Source organism: Wolffia australiana, chromosome 3 (assembly GCF_029677425.1).
Source record: "Wolffia australiana isolate 7733 chromosome 3, ASM2967742v1".
NCBI classification, from domain to species: Eukaryota; Viridiplantae; Streptophyta; class Magnoliopsida; order Alismatales; family Araceae; genus Wolffia; species Wolffia australiana.
In genome coordinates this window covers 11,503,907-11,519,688 of record NC_135837.1, presented here as the reverse complement: position 1 = coordinate 11,519,688, position 15,782 = coordinate 11,503,907, and the positions used below count along the sequence as shown (strand labels likewise).

Genomic DNA, 15,782 nt, shown 5'->3' with positions numbered 1-15,782 from the left:
TCATACCACGACGGTTAATTTAGAAATGTTCATAATAAAGCCAAAGAGTATGTGGAACAGTAAGTGAGTTGTGATGAGATCTTATCATGGTGATCATATCTCTTTAAATATGAATGATAAATGGCAAATGACGATCAGCCAATGGCGAATGCCCAATGAAAAATGACGAATGACTAATGACGAGTGACAAATGGGCGGCAAATATCAAATGATGAATGAAGAACGAAGAATAATGAATGATTAATGACGAATGACTAGGGACAAATGAGTAATGATGAATGACAAGTGACAATGATAGATGACGAAAGACAAATGATAATAGGGAAATGGCGATGACAGATGACTTATGACAGACATCAGATGACATACATCATCCGAAAAATGGTGTCTGTTAGATGAAGGATCGCGAATGACAGATGCCAGGTGACATACAACAAAAAGGATGGATGCTGGGATAAGCATGATGGATGGCGGGTGACGAACGACGAATGATAGATGTGAGGAAAAGGATGATGGATGACGGTGATGAATGACGAATGTTGGATGTGGGGATGCGGATGATGGATGACAGGTGACAGATGATGAATGATGGATGTGAGGAAAAGGATGATGTATGATGGTGATAAACGTCAAATGCTGGATGCGGGGATAAGGATGACGGATGCCAGGTGATAGATGACGACCGATGGATGATGGGATAAGGGTGACGGATGTTGGTGACGAATGACAAATGCTGGATGTGGGGACAAGGATGATGGATGATGGTGACGAACGATGAATGTTGGATGTAGGGATAAGGATGATGGATGACGGGTGACAGACGACGAACAATGGAAGTTAGGAAAAGGATGATGGATGACGGTGATGAACGACAAATGCTGGATGCGTGGACAAGGATGATGTACGACGGTGACGAATGACAAATGCTGGACGTGGGGATAAGGATGACAGATGACGGGATAAGGATGATGGATGCCGGTGACGAACGACAAATGCTGGATGTGAGGACAAGGATGAGAGATGACAGTGACGAACGACAAATGCTGGACATGGGGATAAGGGTGACGGATGACGGATGACGGATGACGAGTGACGGATGATGACCGGCGGATGATGGGATGCCGGGTGACAGAGGATGAACGACGGAGGTAGGGTGACGGGCGAGGGACGAAGAATGACGGATGTCAGATGACGGATGACGGACGACGAAAGGGGACGGAACGAACCTTCAATAGGGGCTAAGTTACAGGCGGCGACTACTTATACTCTTTTATTCTAGCATTTTCGCTCGCATTTCCTGAAATCCCCACCCCCACCCCGGCTCTCTTCACCGTCGTCGCCGTCTCCCCAAATCCTCGATCTCTTTCCATTCCAGATCTGAATCTCTGCGCTCGGCTGAATCTCTCGTCTTCGTCGAGCTCGATCGATCACGATGATGGGCGCCTGCGTGAAGAGCGTGCCGAGATCGGCCCTGGCCTCGTTTTGCCCGGATTCGCCGTTCTTGGCGACCGGAACAATGGCGGGAGCTGTGGATCTGTCCTTCAGCTCCTCCGCAAATCTCGAAATTTTCAATTTGGATCTCGGATCGGAAGGCCCCGAGCTCCCCATTGTCGGGGCCTGCCCCAGCGGAGAACGGTTCCATCGCTTGTCTTGGAGCCGCCCTCCGAGCTCCCCCTCCGAGGATTACGCTTTGGGTCTTGTGGCCGGCGGTCTCGTGGACGGTTCTATCAGCGTGTGGAATCCTCGCAGGCTGATCTCCTCTCGGTACTGGGTTTTGCTTGTTAATGGGAATTTGATCCTTTTTTTTCTCTTTATCTGCTAAAGATTGAACCGAATTTCGGGTTGCAGTTCGGAGGAGATTGATGGTGCGCTTGTTGCTCGGCTCGAGAAACACAGAGGTCCTGTAAGTGATTCATCGATTTTTGACGGTTGAAACTTTATTTACAAACTTTGCGTCGTAGTAAATTTTGTGAAATTTTCGGCAGGTTCGTGGTCTCGAATTTTGTAATCTGTCCCCAAATCTTCTTGCTTCTGGGGCGGACGAAGGGGAGCTCTGCATTTGGGATTTAGCAAATCCCTCGGAACCCATTCACTATCCGGCGCTGAAGGTGTGCAATTCTCTGCCCATGACCATTAATTCGGGTTTATTGAGAGTTTAACTCGCTATTCTTTTGAATTTTACATCTGTTCTTGCCACCGGCTATTCCTTTTGCCCATATTTTTTGGGAGGGCAACTCAGTGTTAATCAAAAAGGCAAAGCTGAAGTTTTGGTTTCTTATAATGATCGTCAGCCTGACGACTTGATCAGTCGCAAGGATAGTATCAGTGAGCTTGTTGAGATATGAATTTATGTACTGGGATTTTGATGAAGAAATGCGTTTTAAGTTGATGAGATCGGTTTATATACTACGATGAGAGAGCTTATAACTTTTTTGTAGCGTTCAGTAGAAGAGAACCAGAAAAAGAGGCTAGAAAAATAAATAATTAAACTACACAATAGAGACCTTGAAAAAGGTATGTTTTTGAAAAGGCTGTAAGCAAAACTGTCAAACATAATGAGATACTTTCAGACTGTAAGAAAACTGTCGAGGAGCTTGGATTTTTTTCCTCTTAATTAAATTTCAAGGTCATTTGCCTTCTATTTACCTGGTCATAATCTTTTTTGTACCCAAATTTCTATTGGTATAGTAATCAAGTGCGGATTCTGGCTCATATTTTTTCTGTTTTATTGAGGCGGCCGTTTTATAGTTTTTGCAGTTGTATATCTTTAAATTTTCTCTCGCTGAGGGTGAATGAAATTGATTCCATCTGTTCTTCTGGTGTGTTTTTTTTCTGTTATCAAATATTAATTTATAGTTTTCATTTGTCAAACTCCTATGTCCTGCCAGTTTTTTCACACTGTTGTAAACGTACATGCAGAGCGGTGCACAAAGCGAAGTCTCTTTTGCATCTTGGAACCCCAAGTTTCAGCCGATATTGGCATCTACTTCTCATAATGGAGTGACAGGTGAGAATTACAGGGGTCTGTTAGCTATCCTTTTAATATATATATGTTTTATGAAACTGATTATTTTTTTTTAAATTATTCCAGTTGTTTGGGATTTAAGACAACAAAAGCCTGTTACTAGGTAAGAAGATTTCCTCAATATTCAAATCTAATTTCCTTTTAATGCTGGGGGTTCGTTATTAAACTGAGCCATTCAGAGTCGAACACGTTGTTACTGTTTTTTTTTTCTGACAGCTTTTCAGATTCGAGAAGATGCACTGTCTTGCAATGGAATCCGGACTTGTCAACCCAACTCATCATTGCGTTGGATGCTGGGACTTCATCTTCCCTCAAAGTTTGATTCTCTTTGGAAACAGTGTGAATTCATAATAACAACTTTTGCTAGGAATTAATTTGGTCTCATTTTTCAGCTATGGGATGTCAGAAGAGCAATAGCACCTCTGAAGGAGTTCGTGGGGCACACTGATGGTCTACCTCTATAGTCATTTACTTCAATTCATGTTCCTATATGCTTTTTCTTGATTCAACATCCATAATTTTTATCTGTTTTAGTTCCCATGACTGCTTTTTTCTGTTTTATTTTTCTTAATCATCATATCACTAGTTTCAAATTAGATAATTCATATTATTTTGTTTAAAATTATATAAGCTATGTATTCATGTCTGAAAATGATGGATCCTTGTGACTTCTTATCCAGATATCTAAATTGCGGAATCTGCTTTTATTAAGCCTTTCTCTAGTTGTTAATTTCGGAGCTTTTACTTCATATTATATATGATGTAGGACACTTCATTGTGTTCTCATGAGATCAAAGTCTTTTAGTGGTTTTTGTGAGAGGAAATTGATCGTTGATCAACTACCTTATCATTTCTATTGTGTTTTTAGGGGTCATTGCTATGTCATGGTGTCCAAACGACAGTTTATATTTAGTATCATGCTCAAAGGATAATAAAACTATCTGCTGGGACACTAATAATGGAGAGGTAAACACATCCTCCGTCCCATTAGTTTTTTTTTATCCTTTCATTGTTTCTCTTACGATTCTTGCGATATAAAATATCCTTATTTTCTTCTTAACTGCTCTGTTTCTCCGCGTTTCTCTGGATCAGATTATCAGTGAGCTGCCTGCTGGCACCAGCTGCAATTTTGATGTTCAGTGGTGTCCTAAGATACCTGGCCTCATATCTGCTTCATCATTTGATGTCAAGATTGGCTTGTACAACATCGAGGTCAGTTGATGTTTATTTCTCCAGTTCCATTTCGAGCAACTCGCATCTTTTAATTTACTGGCATACATTTCTCGCACAACATTTGGATTCTGTCAATAATTGAGAGATTAGAGCAGATATTCGATAGAATATAGAGTTGTGGGGGGCTGGAAGAGCTAGGCCTTTAGAACAAAATTTTGGACTAAAACTCATACAGTTTCGTCACATTCCATCTGCCTCATGTAGGCAGTGAGATGATTACATGTTCACATCAAACAACTTAATAAAAGCTAACTGGGTATTCATCCCTGTCATCTATCGATTTTTTTCCTACGAAATTTGTATCTGTCTTCTTAATTTTGCTGCTGTTGTCAAAGAATGTGATTTTCATCCATGTATTGGAGAAACAAAGCCTATTTAAAAATATTTTTCTTTCACGAAAAGAGGAAGATCACCCAAATCTGTGATCAACCCGGAGCCGGTTTGAATGTGGTAAATTGTCCAAGGGGAAATAACATTTCTCAACTACCAGTCAAGTATACAATTTTTCACATGGAACTAGCATGATCCAATGTATGTAACTAAAATGTCCCCGTTGGATGCTGAACCGGACAATCTAATCTGGAAAATCTTCAAAGAGGGGAGACTGGTGTTGGGCCATAAATGAAGAAAGCCCAATACCGCTTCCCTATTAACTCTATCTTATTCCCCGACCGGCCTATTTATAAATCTATCATAAGTGGCCATCTTTGTTACTGTTATTTATACCGTTATGGTTATTTTTTTAAGCGAGATTTTCCTTTGGCTAAACCCTAGAGCTCCACATTCGTTGCCTGGGAAGAAACACTGCCTTGCTTTTTTTTTGTCAGAGACTATTATTTCATCTTCGCCTTTTCAACATGTAATGATCTATTCATATTTGTTTCTGCATCTATAACAGTAGACCCTACTTCAGTGTAAAGTTCGTCTAGGCCTGAGAATAAATATCTATGCCTAATCATTCATCAGTCACAGTTTTGGAGTTAAACTAGGAGTTCTAGGATTAACATGAAAAACGTATTTGATATTGGAGAGGTTTCTGAAATACTTACCATGAAATTTCCTTCTCAGTGTACTTTTTGCACTTCATATAATGTGCACATGTTTTGGCTGTCCTAGTTTTTTTCCTTGTGGAATATTGTATCAAGACACTTTTTCAAACTGCACGGGGGATAAATGAGGGAGTCTACAAAGAAGTTTGTCTGAGTGAATTGCATCGCTATTTTAAAATCTTTTTTGCATGTTTTTCATGAAGGAAATGAGAGGACATGTCCTAGAAAAGTTGAAACCCTTTGATCTCATACTTATAATGTTGAGGATTTAATTGAGTTCATGGGGCCTGATTCTGTCCATTTTGTTAGAGCATGAATTATCATGGAACCTGGGATCAACCCAAATGGTATACTGATTGATTCTGAACATCAATCGTGGAAAACTATTTTAATATTTGAAGATGCCATCATTTGCTACCCCTTTTTATTGTTATTACTCAACTAATAATTATTATTTTCAGGCTAGTACCAAATTGTCTGCCGGTGGGACAGCTTTCCAAGCTCCAGGTATTCAGTTTACTTTTGCATTTTGCTCCACGATGGTTTTCAATCTCTAAAACCATTACTAAATTCTAGTTGTCAAACTCTGCCAGCTTCATTTTTCTTGTAGCCCAAATTTTTCGCTGGCGCATGCGTAGAGCTAACAATTATATTTATGGCTACAACTTTTAGAGATTCATCGATTATATCCATTTTCTGGAAAAAAAACAATGGTCTATGTCCATTGTGAAACCTCGTGCTGCATTTTATCCTGTCATTCCTTGATAGGAGTAACCTTAACCTATTACTAAACCGAAAATAATATAATTTTCATGTTACAGAAATAAACGGATCTGATGTGAGTTATTTCTATGACAGATATTTTATCTCCTCCTCCATAACATTCTTAGTTAGAAGGCCATATCATTACTCATGATTTTTTTTTTTTAAATCATTATACATGATGAATTGATGGTATTTAAAGTGTTTGTAAGGAGGAATCATCCGTCCACTGATTGTGATGGCCCATTCGGTGAGATCCTAGTAGATTTTCGTACCCTCTAATGTTTCTAGTGGGAACTGAGGCTTGTTGGGCAGTGGTCTTTGGTTTCCATGAAAAGCAAAAATTTTGAGAAACATGATATGGCCTGGAAAATTCTACAAGTGGGGTGGGAAGCTACTTATAAGGGTTAAAACATTTCATCAGTAACGTTCATAAAAGTTATAAAAGTTCATAGTTCTGATGAAGGGTTAATATCTGGTATTATTATTTCTGTTGAATTGATGAGCATCCATGTTAATATCAGGGTTTTGACTTGGATAGTGATTTTCACTTGAACTCATCTTTAAAGCGATGGAGTTCCTCTTATTTAGTCTAATTTAGATGATATGTCTTTCTGTAATTGAATGTAACTTCATGTCGATTGCATTATGCAAAAACTTTTGCAGTTAAATTGAGGGCTCCAAAGTGGTTGAAACGTCCTGTGGGCCTTTCTTTTGGCTTTGGAGGCAAGCTCGTCACCTTTAGACCTACTGCATCAGCTGCTGGCACACCAGCTAACAGTTCGGAGGTCTGAAACCTACTCCCCACATAATTTGGCTCTTATTTCTTGTAGATCCTTCATTTTCCCCCCTCTTTTTCAGTTGCACATACACTCCTTGGTGACGGAATCCTCTTTGGTCAGCCGCTCCACTGAGTTTGTGACGGCAATTGAGAATGGGGAGAAGGCTTCATTGAGGGTCTTATGTGACCAAAAATATCTTCAATCTCAGTATGGGCTCCCCAGAAAGAGTTTCCATTGATGGATCATTTTTTCTATTATTTGATATTTCTTATTATTTATTTGGTAGGTCTGAGGATGAAAAGGAAACATGGAGTTTCTTGAAGGTTATGTTTGAGGATGATGGAACAGCCAGAACGAAGTTGCTTGCTCACTTGGGTTTCTCAGTTGCTGAACAAGCTCAAGAGGCTGAGGCACTCAGTCAGGAAGTAGCTCAGAAACTTTCGCTTGATGAAACCGCAGGCAACATCAAATCATTTGATCTTGATAGTGGAGAAAGCTTCTTCAACAACCCTCAACCACTTGATAGCTTTCCGGTTGAAGCACCTGCTGTTTCTGAGATAGAACAGAAACCGTTAGAGACCGAAGGGCTTGCTGAAAGGGCAGAGTCTTCATTTGATGACAGTATCAGACATGCGTTAATTATTGGTGACTATAAAGGAGCAGTTTCACAATGTATATCAGCGGGCAGAATGGCAGATGCTTTGGTCATTGCTAACATGGGTGGTCCTGCACTTTGGGAAAGCACTCGTGATCAGTACCTCCAGCGAAGCAGTTTGTCATATTTGAAGGTTTAATTTGTTCTTTTATTTTATTAATGGACGGTTCATAGAAGTGTTTATGCCTTATTCTACAAATTTTCAGGTTGTCTCTGCTATGGTGAAAAATGACCTTCTTGCCTTTGTCAACGAGCGACCTCTTGACCTGTGGAAGGAGACTCTTGCCATTCTTTGCACGGTACTTCTGGTTACTTGCATTACTGAAATAAATAAAAAGAAATTTGAGATATCTTTTTATTAACCGATCTTGTGTTTTGTTAAACTGCTGACTTCTCTTAGACTATGTCCTGGCTCTTTTTCCCGATTTGTTGTGTGGAATGGGATTAGGTGAAGAAGAGTTTGAGTCTCATTCTTCCTTGAAGTTATTTTGTGCACTCGCTTTTTCTATACCATCAAAATCATTTCGACATTAAAAGAGTTAACATGCAAGGGGGGGGGGTTGTATTTTCTTGGTTTTAACGATCAACTTTAAGAGAAAATAATTTGGCGGTCATCATTCCATCATCTGATCATGTCTACTCTCTGATTGACACACAATTTATTTTCAACTTTCAGTTTGCCCAGAAAGAAGAGTGGACTCTCCTTTGTGATACCCTTGCGTCAAGATTGCTGGCCTCGGGAAGCACATTTGCTGCTACTCTTTGCTTTATTTGTTCAGGGAATCTGAAGAAAACGATTGAAATATGGTCATGTAGTCTGAAATTAGAGCCTGGAGGCAAAACCTATGTTGACCTTCTCCAGGTAATCTACTCCTCGTTTTTAGAAAGTTATTTTTTACATTACTGAGGATATTCTGTTCGTGACTGCTTGATTTATTTTAGGATTTGATGGAGAAAACTGTTGTGCTTTTCTTGGCCACGGGAGGGAAGGAGTTCACTACACCGTTGGCAAAGCTTGTGGAGAATTATGTTGAGCTTTTAGCTAGTCAAGGGCTTCTTAATATAGCCATGGATTACCTAAGACTCTTGGGGTCGAAAGGGTTTTCTCAAGAGCTTGACATTCTACACGATAGAATAGCCGCCTCAGTTGGAGTTGGTGAGGTTTTTACGCCAGTTTATGAAATATTTTCCCTGTTTTACGGGTTAAACAACAATTTATACCACTGTTGAATACCTTATCATATTTTATTCAGATATAAATGGTTAAAATTTTTCGGTTTTGATTTGCACATAATTTTTATGAAACGAAACGAGACGAGTCATTAACGGCTACTAGCTTAGTTGTTGTTGGTTTGTTCAGTTTTTGCATTGTACTTATTTCAAAAATTGTAATTCTGTGATAGAATTTCCTCCATTTAAAAGTCATGTTGCTCCACAGAAAAATTGGCGCCTAAAGCACCGGCTTACGAAACAGCGGTTGAACAACCTGTCTATGGATTTGAACAACCAAGTTTGCCGACTGCAAATGGCTCTTTAAATTATTATCAGGTACTTTTCGGATCCATATTTTCCATTTCTGCGTTTCAAAGTTGTTTTTGTCTTTTAAGAAAAATCGTTTTTTCGTTAAGTGGAGACTCTCTTTTTCTTGCAGCCACCTAGTGTTTCGGTCCCATCTTATGCAGAAAATTACAATCAGCCCCTCGTTTCCCCTGGTGGAGGGTACCACCAGCCTCCTCAGCAGAAACCACAGCCATCCTTCTTCACTCCAGAGCCTCTTCCGGCTCAAATGTTCAATCCGCCACAGTCTCAACTACCTCATCAGGTGATTCTCTCTCTTATTGGAACTCTGTTTCATGGTGACGTCAGTGCACTGTCGATTGATGAAATACCTCAGCGAATTATTTTCGATTAACATACATTATGATAGACATGAAAGTTGAGATCTTTATATTTCAGGGAAATTATCCTCCTCCTGGACCAGCCCAGCCCCCTGTGAAATTTTTCGTACCGGCACCGGCTCCCGCCTTGAAGAACGTCCCCCAGTTCCAGCCCCACACTTTAGGGGCTCAGTTGTATCCGGTGCTTCCCTCACTCTTCTTCCCACCTCCTATAGGCATTATATCTTTAATTCTTGATTATGTTTGCCGTCCCAGGACAATGTTGTCATGTCATTCAGAAATTGGTCTTACTAATGTCAGACGAATGACGATGACAATCTTGTCATCGTCTTTGTCATCCTGCTATGCTAATAAGACGATGATGACTCATCATTGAGATCTGGTCATTTTGTGCCAGTACTTAAAGCTCGGGGCAGCAGGCTGAGGGTATTTGTCCTTTCTTGTCCTCTTAATCATCCGCTGCTAAAATCATCGCCACCGGTTTAGGGACAAGTGACGACGGTTTTGACCATCCTGACTAGGATGAATGATGAGGATGATGACTCATTATTGTCATCGAGGACAGAAAACTCTGATTCTTTATTATGATTCTGGTTGCTGTTCTTTTTTGTAAAAAATTAATTTATTTCTACAGCAAGGAACTGGTGAAACCATGTACACAACTGCGTTACCCCTAGAAGCCCTTGGTCAGAAGCCTCCGCCGTCAGTGGTGGCAAATCCACCACAAAGAACTTTTACTCCTGTAACCAACCCGGGCTTCATACCTCGTCCAGTTGGTGGGCATCAAGTGCAACCGCCCAGCCCCACTCTCTCTCAGCCGGCAGCTCCTGTCTCTTCCATTCCTGCTTCACAACCCACAGTCCAAACGGTTGATACATCTAATGTACCGGGTAAGATCCCTTCTCTTTGTTTATTATTTTATGCTTAATCCCTTTCTCTCCACAGGGGGAATCCTCTTTTCCTCCGCATGCTCATTGATTAATTCACCTCTGTATATCCCCTTTCTGTTTCTACTTTCTCCTTTAGACATGGGAATATTTGAATTTCGGAGGTTCTCTTTTTTCCATTTGAATGACTTCCAATTCAGACTGAAAGTTTTAGTTGAAAACCTCCCTAATGTTTTGAGAACTCGAAGCTTTTTATAGGACTTTATTGATTAAAAAGGAGGAATATTGTATTCGTACATTATTTCAAAAAACGACTGAATATATTGGATATTCCATTTATTCTTAGTGGTGTTTGGTCTGTTTTTTTCTCCATATGTATGACTATTTGTAAAAATAGAAACTGAGGTTTCAATTAATCTCTTTTTCGTATCTGCCTCATATAATTTTCTGCACTTTTGATCGAAATTAACATATTTCCTATCACCAAAAGATTGTATTCGAAAAGGTAAGTAAACTAAATTTTCATTATTCCTTGTCGTGGGCCAGTTGGAGTTTGTGGGTTTTAGTATTTTTCCAGCGTTTCCTTAAATGGGACATTAAATAAATGGAACATGTTTAGTCTTCGCCCATGGATTTCCGAAATGCTCAAAACCACTAAAAAGTAATTAGATTCTCCCATGTTCCTGGCGTATTTAGTTTTTTTGTCCAAATATTTGCTTAAAATCAAATTTATGCCAGAATTTGTTTCCTTTTCTTCTGCTACTTCTAAGTTATCAAAATCAACCCGTTTCAACAGGAGTAAAATGAAACATCCAGAACTAACCGATCTTTCTTCGTCGGTTGTCTTATGCAGGTGAGTTGAAACCTGTGATTGCCACGTTGACAAGACTATACAAGGAGACATCAGATGCCATTGGTGGGCCCCATGCCAACACCTCAAAGAAGAGAGAAATTGAGGATAATTCTAGGAAAATTGGGTCTCTTTTTGCCAAGCTCAATAACGGTGACATCTCCCCGAATGCTGCTTCCAAGCTCGTCCAGTTATGCCAGGCTCTGGACGTTGGTGACTATGCCAGCGCCCTCCATATCCAGGTACTCAATAATTCGTTTGAATAATTTTGGTGTTTTAACTTGTTGTCATCATAAAATAGCATATATCTCATGCCATGATAGTGGGTGTAGATCATTTGACATGAAACATTTGAACTTTATGATTTTTTCTTGCCATCTATCTCATGCCGTGAGAGTTGATTTAGACCATGTGACTTACCATCTCGTCTCTCTTCTTGCCATTCTATTATCTGAATGATTGACTAAGAATACTTTCACATAATGACGTCATAAAATAGCACCGATAGTGGGTGTAGATTGTTTAACTCGGGCCATTTGAAATTTATGATTTTAAAATTCCAATCTTATGCTACTGTGGTGGGCAAGACCTTGTGGCTTATCATCTCGTCTCTCTCTCTCTCTATGTCTCTCCCTGCATTTGCATTATCTGAATGAATTACTAGGAATATTTTTTTTTTCGGAAACATCTTACCAGGATAACTTTAACCTAATGACATCATAAAATACCGTCTGTCATGGCATTATTTGACTTGAAACATTAGAAATTTATGATTTTTCTCTTGCGATCTACCGCATTACACAGAATCGCCATCCTCTCCATGTCTTATCCTTGTTTCTCAGGAAGGGTCATATTTGGCTCATGATGCTAAGAGCCCAATGATAAATCTTTGACCGATAAAAAAACCTATATAAGAATTATTTCGTATAATTGTTAATTTTGGCGGTTTTCTCATTTTTGAATCAGTGGCAACCTTTTAAATTTATAAGTTTGAATCCGGAAACATACTAATTACCTTGTACTTCCGCATTTCGATGAAGAGCAATTGCCATTATTTCACGTAAAATCAAGTACATTGTTTGCTGTTTATTTGTGATCGATTATGAAACCTGATGTTGGTGTTTGTGAAGATCGTAATTAGTATTTTATTTCTTTGCTTACATGTTTATAGGTGTTACTGACGACAAGTGATTGGGACGAATGCAACTTCTGGCTCGCCGCACTCAAACGGATGATCAAAACAAGGCAGAGTGTGAGGTTAGGTTAAAATTAAATTGACTCTAACTCTCTCTATCTCTATTGCATGCACACTCAAGTATAAGTGATGAAGGAGAAAATATCGAATGCCCGAGTTGGTGGGATCAATGGAGGTATTATTTCTGGTCCTCTGTGAAGATAGTGGGCAGTTTTCATCTAGTTCAGAGGAAACTTGTTTGAAATTTTCATGTAGTGATCTATGTTATTATGTTTCTTTTTCCCCCCCTTTTTGTGAAGGCCATGGATATGCCTGTTGGATTTGATCTGTTCTTTGTTGCTACTTTGCAATTTCATTATGTTTCTTGAACCTTCCTTGTGTTACTACTTTGCAGAAGTAATTTGAGAAATAATCGAAGATGATAAAAATTAGCGTTTATTAGCTCAGATATAAGTTCTACGTCTGAAAACCACCAGTCTAGAAAAAATATTTTAGAAAAACCATCCATGCGGCTACTTCCTTTATTGGAGTTAGTAACTACAAATATTTGGGCTTGGCAACTAATCTAGATCTTTGGTTAGATGAAGACTTTTGCTTAGATAAAGCTTTTTGCAGTCACCACCCTCTTGCTTAGATGAAGCATGATGGTGAAAAGATCAATTTGGCCAATTTTAGTGCCACATAACAGGAAAAAAAACTTATGGCATGATAAGTTTGTATCTCTCATTATAAGTCTTTAGTTTTAATATTTGGGTAAATTAATTTTTGGCCACTTTTGTATAACCCTACAAAATGAATTTTAAGCATTTTTGCATGAGTTTGTTGATATTTGAGGGGTTAGCTTGGGATCAAATGTTCTTCTTTGAAACTCAATTTTTGTCAATGCCTTTGGATTTATCTCATGTTTCCCTAAATTGTGTGATTTTCAAGGACTTTTTTGAACAGAGTTTGACGTACTCAACCTACTTGAAACTCAAAGGTCAAGTCTAATATATATAAATCTGCCTGACTGATCATTATTAAAGGTTAAACTTTGGCCCAATGAAAGATCCAATGTATAAAATTCACTTATTCAGGATGTCATTTATGATTCTTCGAAGTCTTTCTTGTTCTTATTGATTAGTTTTTCAATGAGGAGATTATTCATGTTATCATGTTTTACTCTCTTTCACCTTCTATGAACCGTGTTTATGCCCACTAATAGTCCACATCATACAATTAGATTTCATTCATTCTTTATTTCGTTATAACTAATGTTTGCCTCCTTATCATTAAAAAGTTGAATCAAAGTACTGGGTGCCTACAGTAGTGGAAAAAAAATCTAGGGAAAATTCAGTCTGGTTAATTTATTTATTATTAAAGTTGCATGACGATGCAATGCATAGTTGTTTATATTTTATTATGTCACTTTTGAGAAATTAGTCTCTTGAGATCATCAGTCAAGGATGATTTTGGACTTTTCGTTAGTTTCAAAATACTCTTAAAAAATTTCAATGATTAAAACGAAATATTGTACGTTTCTACAGAGCACCATTGGTATTAGGATTTATTACAATATTTTTACGGTTCCTTTAATTTATGTTGACCCTTTGATGTATAAGAATAATCACAAACACATTTTCCTTTCGAAAGGAAATCGCAAATATATTTCATATTAAAACAATATCTTATTCAAGGAGGCATGGAAACCCTTCAAATCTCCCCCTTTATCTTTTAGAAAACATGGGAAAAGTCAGAAAAGTGGTTCATTGTTGAAGATAAAAAACTTGTAAAAATTTTCACGAGCAATGAGGAAGCTAGTTTACATAATAAAATTATAATAATGTACTGTTACTATAATTTGGATGAAAGGTTTCAATAAATTTTGTTGAATAAAGGTATGTATGCGGAAATGCTTTTGAAATAACATTTACTTGTTTTATATTATTTTGACTTGTACAACGAGGATCTTCATATAATATTTTTGACACTTTAGTGCTGGGGTCATAATTTTGAGATAATACTTAACTGTTTTCTTATTACTACTTTGTGACACAGATAGTACTGATGCCATATACTAATCCAAAGGCATCCAAATGACACACTATGAACATAAAATATTGATATAGAGTGTAGCTCAATTTTTCTGATATGAATATGACTTAATTAAAAATTCAATCTGAAAATGTGTAGCATCACATAAGTATACATTAACTGTACGATGGAAATTAAATAACCAGAAATTATCCATTACATATGCATATCCCGATGTAAATGATAACTCCAATCCATACTTTTGTTAAATCTATATCAATCATTTATATTTTTTTGATTTGGAACCTTAATAGTTTGGTTCAAAACAGTTATGATTTAACAAAATTTGTGAAACAAAGTAGTTCACCTGGAGTTCAGTGATAGTGAGTCAATATTTGAACAAAATCCTTAATAATTTAAATATTCTGAAATGATCAAAGTAAAGTAAAACATGAGCTTTGCTTGAAAAGTCTCCATGTTGGACAGACTATAGATCACATGAATCATATCGATCACACACTAGTGTATCACCCTAAATCTATTGTTTTCATGAAAGTTTAATTTGATATTTTGGAGAAACATTGTCTTCACTTTTTCACACATGTAATAATAAAGGCATATGTTCCCTTAACATATCATATTATGCTGTGATCCTCATGCATGTACACACATAAATCTCATTGTATATTTTATTCCATAAAGAGTGATAATATTCATAGATAAGGAGTGATAATCTCATTGCATATTTTCACAGTGAAAAGCAATTTAGTATTAAACTTTAGTGCACAGAAATGATAACCATTATTGCCCTTGCCATAATAAATTAAATGGAGGAAATTGACGGATCTCAACCAGGCCTGATTAGGTCTGGACATCGGTAAATATAAGGAACTCTTTCACCAAGGCATTGATGATAAATGAGGTTTAAAATTATAGTTATTCACTATGGCATTGGGGATTAGAATGCTATAAATAATCACCATTGATGTATTGAGGTGCACATCATCTCCTTAGATATAAAAATAAAAATAAAATATCTAAGATTAGATGAGAATCACATTGTGGTCTCAATATCATGATTTTACCATTATTTAGTAATGAAGTCGAAGTCTTTGACTATATCCATGAATTAGCTTAATATTATGTCTTTGGAATTCCGATGGAATAGGGAAACCAGATAAAAGCTGGCATTCGAAATTAAAATAACATCTCATAAAGATGTTAGCTCCATAAATGCATCTTCTACAATATGCTTGGATATAGTCGTACTTTACATGAAATTAAGTAATTTAAATAAATTGCAAAAGGTCTGGGAGTATTTGAGATGATAATTAACCAAGTATTTTGGAATAAGTTATGAATGATATCACAGAATGGATTAACCATCATTTCCAATGCACACATATGGTACAATAAAATGTTATGCATACAAT

The 15,782-nt window shown here is 37.7% G+C and overlaps 1 protein-coding gene across 1 annotated transcript; it reads left to right on the top strand.

Moving 5' to 3' along the window:
* The first annotated feature begins 1,316 nt into the window (after positions 1-1,316).
* Positions 1,317-12,705, top strand: LOC144700937 (transducin family protein / WD-40 repeat family protein). The gene is made up of 22 exons (XM_078572536.1): positions 1,317-1,764; positions 1,849-1,903; positions 1,986-2,108; positions 2,920-3,007; positions 3,092-3,128; positions 3,242-3,341; positions 3,418-3,475; positions 3,894-3,991; positions 4,118-4,237; positions 5,769-5,814; positions 6,736-6,857; positions 6,931-7,058; positions 7,138-7,639; positions 7,713-7,805; positions 8,183-8,368; positions 8,449-8,662; positions 8,945-9,054; positions 9,158-9,328; positions 9,463-9,585; positions 10,039-10,294; positions 11,145-11,383; positions 12,313-12,705. Exons 1-22 carry the CDS (start codon positions 1,433-1,435, stop codon positions 12,406-12,408), a joined length of 3,297 nt encoding a protein of 1,098 aa, XP_078428662.1. The 5' UTR covers positions 1,317-1,432; the 3' UTR covers positions 12,409-12,705.
* The last annotated feature ends 3,077 nt before the right edge of the window (positions 12,706-15,782 follow it).

Coding starts and splice junctions, on each gene's coding strand:
- LOC144700937 (XM_078572536.1), top strand. CDS start 1,433: ATGATGGGCGCCTGCGTGAAGAGCGTGCCGAGATCGGCCCTGGCCTCG. Junction 3,342..3,417: donor GGACTTCATCTTCCCTCAAA/GTTTGATTCTCT, acceptor CTCATTTTTCAG/CTATGGGATGTCAGAAGAGC. Junction 10,295..11,144: donor TGATACATCTAATGTACCGG/GTAAGATCCCTT, acceptor TGTCTTATGCAG/GTGAGTTGAAACCTGTGATT.